This window comes from Meriones unguiculatus, chromosome 11, assembly GCF_030254825.1.
Source record: "Meriones unguiculatus strain TT.TT164.6M chromosome 11, Bangor_MerUng_6.1, whole genome shotgun sequence".
Lineage (NCBI taxonomy): Eukaryota > Metazoa > Chordata > Mammalia > Rodentia > Muridae > Meriones > Meriones unguiculatus.
In genome coordinates, this window is record NC_083359.1 from 9,919,993 (window position 1) to 9,932,512 (window position 12,520).

The following is a 12,520-nucleotide window of genomic DNA, read 5'->3' on the forward strand; positions in this document are numbered from 1 at the left end:
ATAAATATAATTTAGATTCTGTTCCTCTTTTACAGTGCATTTGGAACAACCATTGATCTCTGAGGTTTCAGCTCTCCTGTAAAAGTAACTCAAAGAAAGGGCAGACACAAAATGAAGACACACATACCAAACTTGTATGAGCCCAGATGAAAAGCAGGTGCTTTTAAACAGCATTTCCAAATGCCTGTTGCACTACGGACTTAAATCTTTAACAAATGGTTCAAATTTGTGAGTAAGAAAATAGAATGTAAGAATGTGGGTAAGAATAATTAGAGATCTAATGGCCCCTGGTACCTCATCTTAAATGGGCAGTCTCAAGGAGGACCGTGTTATGAATCTTATCCTTAAGATTGGAGCTACTCCCAAGCTGGGCACAGTGGCACACGCCTGTAATCCCAGCACTCTGGGAGGCAGAGGAAGGCGCATCTCTCTGAGTTCAAGGCCAGCCTGGTCTACACAAAGTGCGTCCAGGACACCCAAGGCTACACAGAGAAATCTTGCCTCTAAATAAATAAATAAAGATTGGAGACACTCCCTTGAACTCTGTTCAAAAAAGACCCCCTCAACCTCATAAATGGCCCAGAAGACAAGTGTCTCGGTTACCTTTCTACTGTTATGATAAATGCCATGGCCAAGGCTAATTATAAAACAAAGTCTTTAATGTGTCTCAGGGTTGCAGAGTTAAGATTATGATCATCATGGTGGGTAGCATGGTGGCAGGTGGGGAGGCCTGGTTGCAGCAGCAGAGAGCTCATGTCTCAATCCACGAGCAAAAGGAGGCAGAGACAGAGCCCACCCCCAGTGATTCACCTCCTCCAGCAAGGCCACACCTCCTAATCCTTCCCAAACAGCTCTACCTACTGGAAGGCAAGCGTTCAAATACATGAACCTATGGTGGCTGTCCTCATTCATAGCATGACAAGGCCAAGCTCTATTCTAAAAGGTCCCCATTCTCCCTGGGGGGTGGGGCGATTCACACCCCCTCTCCTGCGCTCTCTCAAAATTCATGCACTGTGTTTTTGTCCATAGTGTCTATTCTTTATTTTAAAACTTTACATTAATTCTGTTGGGTAAACGCTTTGATCCCTGTGCTAGGGCACGGGGCACATTGCTCTAGGTGTGACCCTCTGATAGAAAGGGAGGGCCAGTGTCAGATCAGCAGCCTCTGAAAGATGCTTCTGGCAACCATCGTGGGGACACAGGTGGTGTGGGGAGGCTGGAGGCAAAAAGCAGAGTAGGTTGCTCCTCCATGACGGGTCCCCCCCAATGGGAGTGTGGACTGCATGAGTACAGAGCATGGCTCCATGAAAAATGTACTCGGGGAGTGTTGAGGTTCCTAGTCAGGGGATGGAGATTCACTGCCTCTGCCTCCCAGGCGCTAGGATTAAAGGCATGGGCCACCACACCCAGTTACTTTTCTATTTTGATGTACTTGATAAACCTCTTGAATCCCCCACGATTGGACAATGAGTGCCAACAGCCAGACTCTAAAATCTGTCCTGGGAAACAGAAGAGGCTTCTGAGGTGCCGCCACCTCTTCTTATTTGTTTTGAAACAGAGGCTCAACGTGCAGGCACGGCTGGCCTGGAACTCCACATGCAGACCAGGCTAATCTTGAATTTACAGTGATTCTCCAACCTTTGCCTCTCCAGTGCTGGGACCGAAGGCGTGAGTCACCATGCCTAGCTTTATAAATTTTTTTTAATCAAATCGAACACCCGCGGCTGTTAAGTTGGTGGAAATGTATTGATGCGTGAAACTTTCTGCATGCACTTTTTGTACAAAGCACGAAAGGTTGGGCAACGTAAACTGTGTACGATTCCCTAAATTCATCTCTGGTCGAGACCCCACCTCTGGCTTTTAGTTGAGAACTAAGTAATAGATGTCAGGCGGGTACTCAAACTTTACTGGGTTCATCCCGGTTTCTCTCTCCACACTTTTCTTGTCTCACTGGGAATCCCAGCCCTCCTTGGAGTGGGGCTCACCTGAGCTGCCTACCGAGAACCTTTTTAACAATAGGTTAACGGCGCTCACCTATGCCTTGTCCAAACGATCGAGCAGGACGGAAGAAAACATAACGGTAAGGTTCTAGCTCCGTCGCGGCCCCGAGCGCATGCGCGTCCCGGCCAGGGCCTGGCTGCGGGACCTAGGTGAGCGACTCTCTAGAACCCGGAGGACTGGGTCTCGGTGGTCACTACTCAGGCACCAGGCGTCCAGGACTTCCGGCGCCGAAAGCGTGCAAGGCAAATCCACCGAGTAGATGACGCTAACGAGGAATGATGAGGAGCCTAAAGGAATCGGGGAGCGGGTGAAGGAGCGTGTGGAGCCTGTTGCCTAGGTAACAGCCCCGCCCTCGTATCTTCGCCCCTTAGGTTCAGATGCGCACGCGAACATGGTGGAGCCTTGGCTTCTCCCGTCTCCCAAGGCTGCTAGTACGCATGCGTCAAAGCCTGTCGCGGGGCTGCGCGCGCACCCCTGAGCAGCGCGCATCTCCCCTTGGGCGGCTCCCGCCGCGAGCTGGACAACTGGGAGCGCGCGTGCGCGCGTGCCCGCGAGCTAAAGGCGCGGCTTCCCCGTCGGTGAGTTTTGATTGGATAGAGTAAAATAAAGGGGCGGGAACCTCCGCGGGAGCCGCCCAGCGATTGGCCGGGGGCTGGAAGAGCGTGGTCCCGGGGCGGCGGGCGGGGTGGTCTGCCGCTGCGCGCGCGAGGCTTAGGTGGTGGCCGCCGTCTGTGATAGGTGATCGAGTGCGGGGTGGACACTCGTCCCTGGGTCGGCAAGACTCAGGAACCCCAAATCTCCGAGGAGGCGTGGCGGCGAGGTGCCGGCCGGTCGGTGAGTGAGGTCCCGGGAGCCCCAGGGCCCCGCCCCTCCCTTTCTTCCGGGGCCTCGCCGCGCCCCCCTGGACCCAGACTCCCGGGCCGCGGGGTTCGCCGTGCCAGCCGCCCCTTCTCGCCTCCTGCGTAGGTCCTGCGTCGTAGCCCACAGAGGGGACACCGAGAGGCCCTCAGGGCGGTTTTCTCACCAGAGCCTCATACAGACCATGGCTGAACCGCTGAAGGAGGAGGATGGCGAAGATGGCTCTGGGGAGCCCCCCGGGCGCGTGAAGGCAGAACCCGTCCACACCGCGGCCTCTGTCGTGGCCAAGAACCTGGCCTTGCTCAAAGCCCGCTCCTTCGATGTGACCTTTGACGTGGGGGACGAGTACGAGATCATCGAGACCATAGGCAACGGGGCCTACGGGGTGGTGTCCTCGGCGCGCCGCCGCCTCACGGGTGAGCTGGCTTCCTGAGGCTCAGCATGTGTGGACTGCTTTCCAGAGGCGGTGAGGGACCCACACGGTCCCAGGAGGATCGGCTGCGCCGGGGATTCTGGTTCCCCTCACCGCTTACCGACTAGGTGCCAGCTCCGCGTTAGGTACCCTTCTCGGGAACTCTGCTGCTCCCAGCCAGCCTGCTTCTTCCTTAGGAAAATGGTTTCCCTGCAAGCCAGAACAGAGAGGCGCTTCTTGGTGTCCAAAGGGGATAGGTTCTAGAGCCAGAGATGGGCGCAGTGGCTTGGTGGCAGAATGGGGAAGGTCTGGGATGGAGAGAGTATATGAGGAAGGGATAGTGAGCTTAGGCACAGCAGTCAAGACCACCAGGAACCAGCTGTGTCTCTGTATGTGAGCTGGTGTACCTGCTTCCTGAGGTAGTTGTGAAATTAAAATCTGGTGTGTGTTACACACAGGGTCTTGCCTGGTAGGCACCTGTTGTTACTTGGTTTCTAGAAGGGCTGTGATGAAAGGGACCCTCAGCTAACTTGAAGGTACTCTCCGGTGTATGCCTTTTTCCTGCTCTCCAGGCCAGCAGGTGGCCATCAAGAAGATACCCAATGCTTTTGATGTGGTGACCAATGCCAAAAGGACCCTAAGGGAACTGAAGATCCTCAAACACTTCAAACATGACAATATCATCGCCATCAAGGACATCCTGAGGCCCACTGTGCCGTATGGAGAGTTCAGATCTGTGTAAGGAGTGGGACAGGAAAAGGAGACACGGTTGGGATCAGTTTAGAAGTTCAGGGCCAGTGATGCTCACGAAGGGCAGCTTGAACCTGTGATGCCGCCTGAGAAAAGTCCCATGATGCCAGGACTAGTGTTCCTGTGGGACACTGGTAGGGGACAGTTTATTTCTAAAGAGGAGCCCAAGGGCTGTGGGGGTGTGTAGCTCAGTAGTCAAGTGGAATTTTGGGGGGATTTTAGGTTGACTTTCCTGTGCTAAAAGAAAAAAAAAAAACCGAAGAGGATCCTATCTTTTTATTTGGGTGTGCCACCTTTGGCATATACTAAGTGTGGGCTAGGCTGGAATACATGAGACCCTATCCCCAAAGACAAAACAAAAAACCCCAAGCAACAATAGAGGAGAAAAAGACAGAACAGGTCTAAACTGTGTAAGATAGCAGACAAAGGCTGCTGAGGTGTCATGACATCTTTCTTTTCTCACAGCAGACATGACTAATCGATCACAGACTACGCATCCTTAAAAATAGAAAATTGACAAGCTTTCACAGTTTTTACCACAGCTTTTCTAGTGGCTGCTGGCAAACAATAAGAGTTGACTCCAAATAACCTTATACCCTGCCCCCCAACATATATATATATTTTAAATTTGACGGGGAAATTAGGTCCATGGAGAAAATGATTTGTCGAAAGTTGTAGTTGTAGAAAAGTGGAGGCTGAAAAAACGTTCAGTTAAGAGCGCTTTGCTGCTCTTTCAAGAGGACCTGGGATCAGTTCCTAATGTCTTCGTGGCGGCTCACATTTATTAACTCCAGTCCCAGGGCATCAGATTCCCTCTTCTGGCCTCTTTGGACATCAGGCACTTGAGTAGGACACATGTATGCTTGCAGGGAAACATACACATAAATTAAAAAAGAAAAACTTACGAAAAGTTGAGGAAGATCAAGAACCTGGTGCTATTCTTTCATGCCATCCTTTGGGGTTCCAGTTTGCAAGGTCATAACCTGTAGAATTGGCAGGGCCAGTGAGGACAAGGACGGGGCTTACCCCTGTAGTGTGGACAGGCCCGCTCACACCTCTCTCCCCATTGCAGCTATGTGGTACTGGACCTCATGGAGAGCGACCTCCATCAGATCATTCACTCCTCCCAGCCGCTCACGCTGGAGCACGTGCGCTACTTCCTGTACCAGCTGCTCCGGGGCCTCAAGTACATGCACTCTGCTCAGGTCATCCACCGCGACCTTAAACCCTCGAACCTTTTGGTGAATGAGAACTGTGAGCTCAAGATTGGTGACTTCGGAATGGCCCGCGGTCTGTGCACCTCCCCCGCGGAGCACCAGTACTTCATGACCGAGTATGTGGCCACTCGCTGGTACCGCGCCCCCGAGCTCATGCTTTCCCTGCACGAGTATACACAGGCTATCGACCTCTGGTCTGTGGGCTGCATCTTTGGTGAGATGCTGGCTCGGCGACAGCTCTTCCCGGGCAAAAATTATGTGCACCAGTTACAGCTGATCATGATGGTGTTGGGAACCCCGTCCCCGGCTGTGATTCAGGCCGTGGGGGCCGAGAGGGTGCGGGCCTATATCCAGAGCCTGCCGCCGCGGCAGCCTGTGCCCTGGGAGACGGTGTACCCAGGTGCGGACCGCCAGGCCCTGTCACTGCTGGGACGCATGCTGCGCTTTGAACCCAGCGCCCGGATCTCAGCGGCCGCTGCCCTTCGTCATCCCTTCCTGGCTAAGTACCACGATCCCGACGACGAGCCTGACTGTGCCCCGCCTTTCGACTTTGCTTTTGACCGAGAAGCCCTCACGAGGGAGCGCATCAAGGAGGCCATTGTGGCCGAGATCGAGGACTTCCACGCACGGCGGGAGGGCATCCGCCAACAGATCCGCTTCCAGCCTTCTCTGCAGCCTGTGGCTAGTGAGCCCAAGTGTCCGGATGTTGAGATGCCCAGCCCCTGGGCTCCAAGTGGAGACTGTGCCATGGAGTCGCCCCCTCCAGCACCACCACCGCGCTCTGGACCTGCACCCGACGCTGTTGACCTGACTCTGCAGCCTGCCCCACCAGCCAGTGAGCTCGCCCCACCGAAGAGAGAGGGTGCCATCTCCGACAACACCAAAGCAGCCCTCAAAGCTGCCCTGCTCAAGTCCCTGAGGAGCCGGCTCCGAGGTGCTTTGTGGACCCGGCAGGGAGTGGCAGGCAGACAGGGACTTTTAGAAGTGTTAGCCCTTACTTTTCCCCTGTTCGACTTCCCTACAGATGGCCCCAGTGCACCCTTGGAGGCGCCTGAACCTCGAAAGCCTGTGACAGCTCAGGAACGCCAGCGAGAGCGGGAAGAGAAGCGTAGGAGACGGCAAGAGAGAGCCAAGGAGCGGGAGAAGCGGCGACAAGAGCGGGAGCGCAAGGAGAGGGGGGCTGGTGCCTTGGGGGGCCCCTCTACTGACCCTCTGGCTGGACTGGTACTTAGTGACAATGACCGAAGCCTGCTAGAGCGGTGGACTCGCATGGCTCGGCCTCCTGCCCCAGCCCCAGCCCCCTCCTCTGCCCAACCCAGTAGTCCTCATGCTGGCCCGCCTCTACAGGCTGCAGGCTCTGGTCCTGCCCCTCAGCCTGTTTGTCCACCCTCTGGCCCCGCTCCCCAGCCTGCCGGCCTTCCCGGAACCGTTCCTGCCCCTCTCCAGACTGCCCCTTCCACCAGCCTTCTAGCCTCCCAGTCACTTAGGCCACCTGGCGGGTTGCCTGCCTCCAGTGCCCCAGAAGTTCTGCCTTACTTCCCATCTGGCCCGCCACCTCCAGATCCTGGGGGACCCCCTCAGCCCTGTCCATCAGAGTCACCCGATGTCAACCTGGTGACCCAGCAGCTGTCCAAGTCTCAGGTGAGGAGAGACAACGGGCTGGGATACTGTGATCTGGTCCAGGAAGGTGGGTTTGGGTGGTGGTTCATGTTGCATGAAGAGAAAGGAAGCAGCGAAGGAAGCCTTATCTCTTTGAGTTGGAATGTAGAGGAACGTAGTAAGGTCGGTGAAGAGGTTGTTGGGAGATAGATTGTGCATGGAAAGTGTATGGTGGAGAGACAGCCCCATCTGCGCTACTGGCACTTAGCGATTTCAAGATTGTGCTCATGTTCTGGGCTATCTGGGCAGAGTGGTCAGTAGTAGCAGGCTGTGCCCTGCTGACCCCAGTTTGTCCTTCCTGGCACCTGCGTTGTGACCTGCTACTGCCCCCTGCAGGTGGAGGACCCCCTGCCTCCTGTCTTCTCGGGCACTCCAAAGGGCAGTGGGGCTGGCTACGGTGTTGGCTTTGACCTGGAGGAGTTCTTAAACCAGTCTTTCGACATGGGTGTGGCTGACGCGCCACAGGATGGGTAAGATGGCTGGACCGAGCTCTTTGAGTGGGGCTGTGGCAGGGTCCTCGATGGCCCAGGCTGAGAACACCCATCCCACTTTCTTTTCCCCGCAGCCAGGCAGACTCGGCTTCGCTCTCGGCGTCCCTCCTTGCTGACTGGCTGGAGGGCCACGGCATGAACCCTGCTGACATCGAGTCTCTGCAGCGTGAGATCCAGATGGACTCCCCAATGCTGCTATCCGACCTGCCTGACCTCCAGGAGCCCTGAAACCCACAGCTTGTGCCTTGCTGCCAGCACAGCCCCAGCCCCAGAATCCAGGGGTGCCATCCAGAGGGTGCAGCCTTGGGACTGGCAGGTGAGGCTCAGCTTGAGTTACTCTGCAGGTTCATCTCAGACCCACCTTTCAGCCTTAAGCAGCCACCTGAGCCACCACCGAGCCATAACAGGACGGGCAGACTACTCCCTCCTGAGCAATCTTCTTCAGTATTGTACTTTTATTATTGTTGTAATATGCATTTGTTTTGCCTTCAAAATGAGACCTGTAAAATACAAGGTTTCCTTTACCCTGACTCGGTGCCGTTTTTGGAGTTGTGGTAGGAACACCAACAAACAGTAGGGGTATGAGGAAGAGCCAGGTGTTCCTACTTGGAGCTTAGTAAATGTTTGTCCACAAAGACAGACCATCAGATCCTGAAGGTTTATTGATACCACCTCTGGCCCCACGGATTGTTCTCTGCTGCCTTTCATGACAATCCCTGGGGGGTTGGGGGCCTAGTTAACATGCCTCTCTTGCCCTTCGCTGCTGCGGAGCTGATGAGCAGCAGCTGTGGTGAAGGTTGTTTTGGCATTGAACGTTGAGGGATGAGTGACAGCAGGTGGGGTTGTGCTCCGTGGTGCTTACTATAAGGAGTAAGCTGAGGTGGAGACCAAGGGTGGGAAGTATTCCGAAGCGAGCTTTGGGAGTGCTGGGGTGTGACAGTGGCCATGCACGAGCTGGCTGGCACATGCCTTAGGTGCCGCGTTACTCTGTCAAGGATAGCCCGAACAGGTGGGTCTGCAGTAAGGAAATGGGCCGAGGTGGAACGCAAAGGCCGGCAGCCAGACGGTCGCTTCTGGCTTTCGGCCGTCATGAGAGGGCAGAAGCAACTTGGAGTTTTTATGGCTTTCAGCCAGATCCAGGCTAGGATGGCTGTGCCACAGAAAGGCCTTAGAAGGCTGCAGACAGCCTAGCGTCAGAAGGACGGCAGCAGGGCCTACCTGGATATGGGATGGGGATTTGCCAGGGCATTGCTGGTGCTCAGGTACTGTGGGGGAGAGCATGGGGACTTGGGGAGAGACAGGGCGTGTCTGGGCCAGCCCCTCAGGTACGGCGAATTTTCATCTCCGTGCGCTTGAGGGAGTAGTAGAAGCCTTTCCACTGAGCCCAGTTGATGCCGTTGGCATAGGAGAGGTGAGAACCGCCCAGGTAGAAACCGTTGAGATTGGCGAAGTGGCAGCTTCGGAACCAGAAGGCCCCTGAGGAGAGGGCTGCACAGTTCTGCACGAAGAGGTCCTGGTCTCTGTCGAAGGTGGAGAACTTCTGGCCACTGTGGTAGGACAGCGAGTCACCTGGCAGGAGGGAGGAAGAATGGAGCCCCTGAGGCCAGGAGTCGAGCCTTCTGCTGGCAGGCTGTGAGCGACAGCACTGAGGAAGGACGCCGCGGGACGACGTCATGTGCCATCCTGTCGGGATGGGGGCACCCTCCCCGAGCGGCGAAGGAGAAGCAGCTGTTCTTGCGCACAGCTGCCTGGAGCGGGGCCAGGGTGGCTGCGCCCCAGGGCTGGAGTTGGTCTGCAGAGAGGCGTGGCTCTTCCAAGCCCAGAAGGGTCGAAGGAGGGGCCTTAAGGAGCCAATAGGGCGGGGCTGATACTCCGCTATGGACTCCCCCGCCCCCGCCTCTGCCCCTGAAGAAGCCCGTAGGGGTACCTGCCCCACCGTCCTCAAAGCCGGCCACGTAGAGCGTGTAGCCGTCCTCCTCAGCGCTGACGGCGTTGGGGGAGATGGAGAAGTCAACATACTTGGCGTAGGCTGTGTTGTTCTCAAAGTCCTCCAGGTCCACGCGCAGCTCATACTTCTGCTTCAGCGTCAGAAGGTGCAGGTTCTGCAGCCCTGGGGGGGGGGAGGCAGCTGGTCAGCAGAGACTCGGCTGAGGGGCAGCCCCCGCCCCGTGGCCCCACCTTACCCAGCCAGTACTCCCCGTCAGCACGGCCAAAGCCCAGCTTGTAGTCGTTCCAGCCCCGGAAGAAACTCACTGAGCCGTTGAATCTTTTCTGGAAAACCTGGAAGCAAGGGGACCGCATGACGGAGGCCCAGGACCCTCAGGGGCTCTGCCCTGCCCTGCCCTGGCCCCCAGGCCTGGACGCTGGGATTCTGAGCCAGTTTATGAAGAGCTTGAGAGGGTATTAGGGAGCTGCTAACAAACAGTCTGGCGCCAGGCCTCTCTTTGAACGTCTGCCACTGAAAAGGTACCTGTGTGCCCTCTTGTCCGCTGAGAGACAGGAAGGGCAAGAGGTTAAGGGGCCGTGGGGAGACGGAGACAGCTGTGCAGAAAAGAACCCACCTAGCATAGAGTCCCTGGGTTCTGTCCCTGTGCTAATGAAAAAAAGGGAGCGGGGTGTCTACAGTGCCCGGATGTGGGTCCTGGTACAAGGGGATCAATGCTACCCCTCTGGGCTTGCAGTTCCTCCTTTAGGAGAGGCGCCTACCTACCACTGCGAGGACAGCAAGCACTAACCACGAGCATGTACGTGTTAGCAGCCCTGGGTCCGGTCCCCATTCAGATGAGGAACCCATTCCACGGAGCTGACGCTCAGGATCACAGAGCTGCCTGAACTCCAGGTGCCCTGATGCCCCTCTGCCTACTCACCGTCCACTTGCCACCCTCGGTTGTCATGTCACAGAAGACAGGCACTGGTACGCTGGGGCCGGAGGGGTAGATGAGGTACACGCCATCTGACTGATAGCCCTGGGCGTAGATGTCATCACAGTCCAGGGGCTGCTGAAGACAGGACTTCTCCAGAGCTGAGAGTGGCAATGTGGGGACAGTGAGGAGAAAGACTAAGGCAGAAAGGACAGGTTAGCATCCCGGCTTTTCCCCGGGCCTAGGGGACCCCGACATGAGAAATCTGGAGTTTTCTCTAGGGGATACCTGCCACCTTGTGGAGGAGGAAACACCCTTGCAGAGCCTGGCTTAGAAGGGCCTCATCCAGCCTGCAGACCAGGCCATGTCTGAGATCTGAGAAGGGGGGCTGCTTACCATCTCCCCGGATCCCGGAGGCCTGCGGGGCGCAGGGAGGCGTGGAGAGCAGCAGCAGCAGCAGTGGCAGCAGCAGCAGGGCTGTGAGGGCCTGGGGGTGGGAAATGGCATGAGTGCAGACCCTGACAGGGGCCGGTCACCTCCCAGTGCTCCTCCAGCCCGAAATCCCGTCCTCTGTCTTCTTTTCCCCTCTCTACTCTCTGGGAAAGCCTCTATCTCCTCAGAGCTCAGGTTTCAAGAGAGTACCCACTATGCTTCTCTGCTCCCTATCTGGCAAGCCGCTTGTCTCCCCAAATGGCCTTGATCTCCCAGGCCAAGCCAGTACCTTCATACTGTCAGCTCAGTTCAGAGAAGCCGGCTGTCTGGGGCCCCCCGGACTGCAGCCGCTTGCAGTTATGTGTTGGGCCTGAGCCCACAGACCCAGCTCCGCCCCTGGAACTGTAGAAGGCCCCCACCCCCACCCCAGTAACCAGCCCTCAGCATCAGCTTACACTGTCGGGGGGGTGGGGGGGTGGGGTGGGGGGGAAGCAGAGGACCACCTGTGTCTCATTAGGCCTGTCAGGGAAGCACTGTGGACCAGACATTAACTCCTTACCAGCTGTGACTGCTCCCTGGATCCCACTCCGCCTCCCGCCCTGCTGGACTTGTAGGCCCCTTGGCAACCCCAGCTGGCCTCTGCCCACCCCCTGCTTCCTGACAGGCCCTCTACAGATGTCTGCTTTTCTCCCATTCCTGTCTAGTCTGTTCAATCAAACATTTGCCGGGGGTAACGGTGGGTGAGGGATGGAGGGATCGGGGGAAGGTGTCCCTGGGTTTGAGAGAGGGGTCTCCACTTGGAGACGGGAAGGCTAGGGGAGGCAGCCCCAAGGCTCCCGATGTGGGAGCTGCCTTGGCCTGGTAGGAGACAGGACTAGCAGTGGCCTGAAGTCTTCTGGCAAGCCTGGGACATTTCTGAGCCATGAGGACAAAGATGCAGGCGGCCAGCAGCTCTGTCTGCCTCGGCTGGAGCCAGGGGCCCTCTCCAAGCCCTTCCTGGCCCCCTCCCCTGCCGGGCGTCTGGACCCCCACCCTTTCTCCTCCTACAGTTCCCTGGCCCATCTGGCTTGCTTTTGTTTCCCCTTGCTCCACCCCTCCTCCCTTCCAAGCCCATCTGCTCTCATGGCTGCCCTCTCAAGCACTTTCTTCTTCTCTGTCCTGAGCAGCATGCTGCTGCCTTCCTTGACCCCCAGCAAGCCTGGTTTCTGTGTGCCTCCTGCCGTCCTTGCCACCTAGCCTTTCCTGCTTTTGTTTTTCTCTCCTTCCATGCTCTGTGTGCTGAAAGAGTTGTCCTAGGTCTGCATATCTCCTCCCTCCCCCCCCCATTTAAGCCTCTGCCTCAAGGCTGAGACCAACATTTCCCCCTGGGACTTGAAAGGAATTACCAGTCTGGCTCAGCCTCCCTTCAAGACCATGCTCCTTGCTGCTTGGCTCCTAAGCTATGTCTAGCTGCGCACACTTCTGGCCAGCAGGTTCCTGGCCCTTTGCCCGGGTTGTTCCCTGTGGTGCCCACCAGTCCTTCTTCTTGTCATGAGTGCTAGTGGGCAGTATCCTTGCCTCCCACTTCTGCACACTCAGCACCCATCACAAAACTTACATGTTCACCAAGGACAGGTTCTTGGAGCACCTACTATGTGTTATACAATATATTGGCTGCTGGGGGTGCAGACTCATTCCCTGGAGCAGCCAACATATTTTGGACAATAAACCACAAATGCAGCTCACCCCTCAAAAGGACACAAATGTAACAGATGAGTATGAGATGCCCGGAGCAAGCTGGCTCAGAGCCTCTCTCTCCACCCCTGGAAGAGGAAAAAAGACCCAGCAAGAACCCCATTG

General features: G+C 56.4%; 2 protein-coding genes across 4 annotated transcripts; one reads left to right on the forward strand and one right to left on the reverse strand.

Moving 5' to 3' along the window:
* The first annotated feature begins 2,644 nt into the window (after positions 1-2,644).
* Positions 2,645-7,918, forward strand: Mapk7 (mitogen-activated protein kinase 7). Of its 3 annotated transcripts, XM_021639183.2 has the most exons (7): positions 2,645-2,835; positions 2,968-3,275; positions 3,844-4,009; positions 5,094-6,172; positions 6,263-6,879; positions 7,234-7,367; positions 7,463-7,918. In XM_021639183.2, exons 2-7 carry the CDS (start codon positions 3,044-3,046, stop codon positions 7,614-7,616), a joined length of 2,382 nt encoding a protein of 793 aa, XP_021494858.1. In that variant the 5' UTR covers positions 2,645-2,835; positions 2,968-3,043; the 3' UTR covers positions 7,617-7,918. The 3 variants fall into 3 exon arrangements, with proteins under 3 accessions (XP_021494858.1, XP_021494859.1, XP_060219566.1); XM_021639184.2 differs by lacking the exon at positions 2,645-2,835 and having other exon boundaries at positions 3,137-3,417; XM_060363583.1 differs by lacking the exon at positions 2,645-2,835 and having other exon boundaries at positions 3,137-3,399.
* Positions 7,919-8,032: 114 nt separating this feature from the next.
* Positions 8,033-11,108, reverse strand: Mfap4 (microfibril associated protein 4). Its single transcript, XM_021639171.2, has 6 exons — positions 10,971-11,108; positions 10,646-10,736; positions 10,256-10,410; positions 9,572-9,668; positions 9,316-9,498; positions 8,033-8,957 (listed from the first exon to the last, which is right to left on the reverse strand). Exons 1-6 carry the CDS (start codon positions 10,974-10,976, stop codon positions 8,710-8,712), a joined length of 780 nt encoding a protein of 259 aa, XP_021494846.1. The 5' UTR covers positions 10,977-11,108; the 3' UTR covers positions 8,033-8,709.
* Positions 11,109-12,520: the final 1,412 nt, after the last annotated feature.

Coding starts and splice junctions, on each gene's coding strand:
- Mfap4 (XM_021639171.2), bottom strand. Junction 9,669..10,255: donor CCGAGGGTGGCAAGTGGACG/GTGAGTAGGCAG, acceptor CCTTGCTTCCAG/GTTTTCCAGAAAAGATTCAA. Junction 9,499..9,571: donor TGACGGGGAGTACTGGCTGG/GTAAGGTGGGGC, acceptor CCCCCCCCCCAG/GGCTGCAGAACCTGCACCTT.
- Mapk7 (XM_021639183.2), top strand. CDS start 3,044: ATGGCTGAACCGCTGAAGGAGGAGGATGGCGAAGATGGCTCTGGGGAG. Junction 4,010..5,093: donor TATGGAGAGTTCAGATCTGT/GTAAGGAGTGGG, acceptor TCCCCATTGCAG/CTATGTGGTACTGGACCTCA. Junction 6,880..7,233: donor AGCAGCTGTCCAAGTCTCAG/GTGAGGAGAGAC, acceptor TGCCCCCTGCAG/GTGGAGGACCCCCTGCCTCC.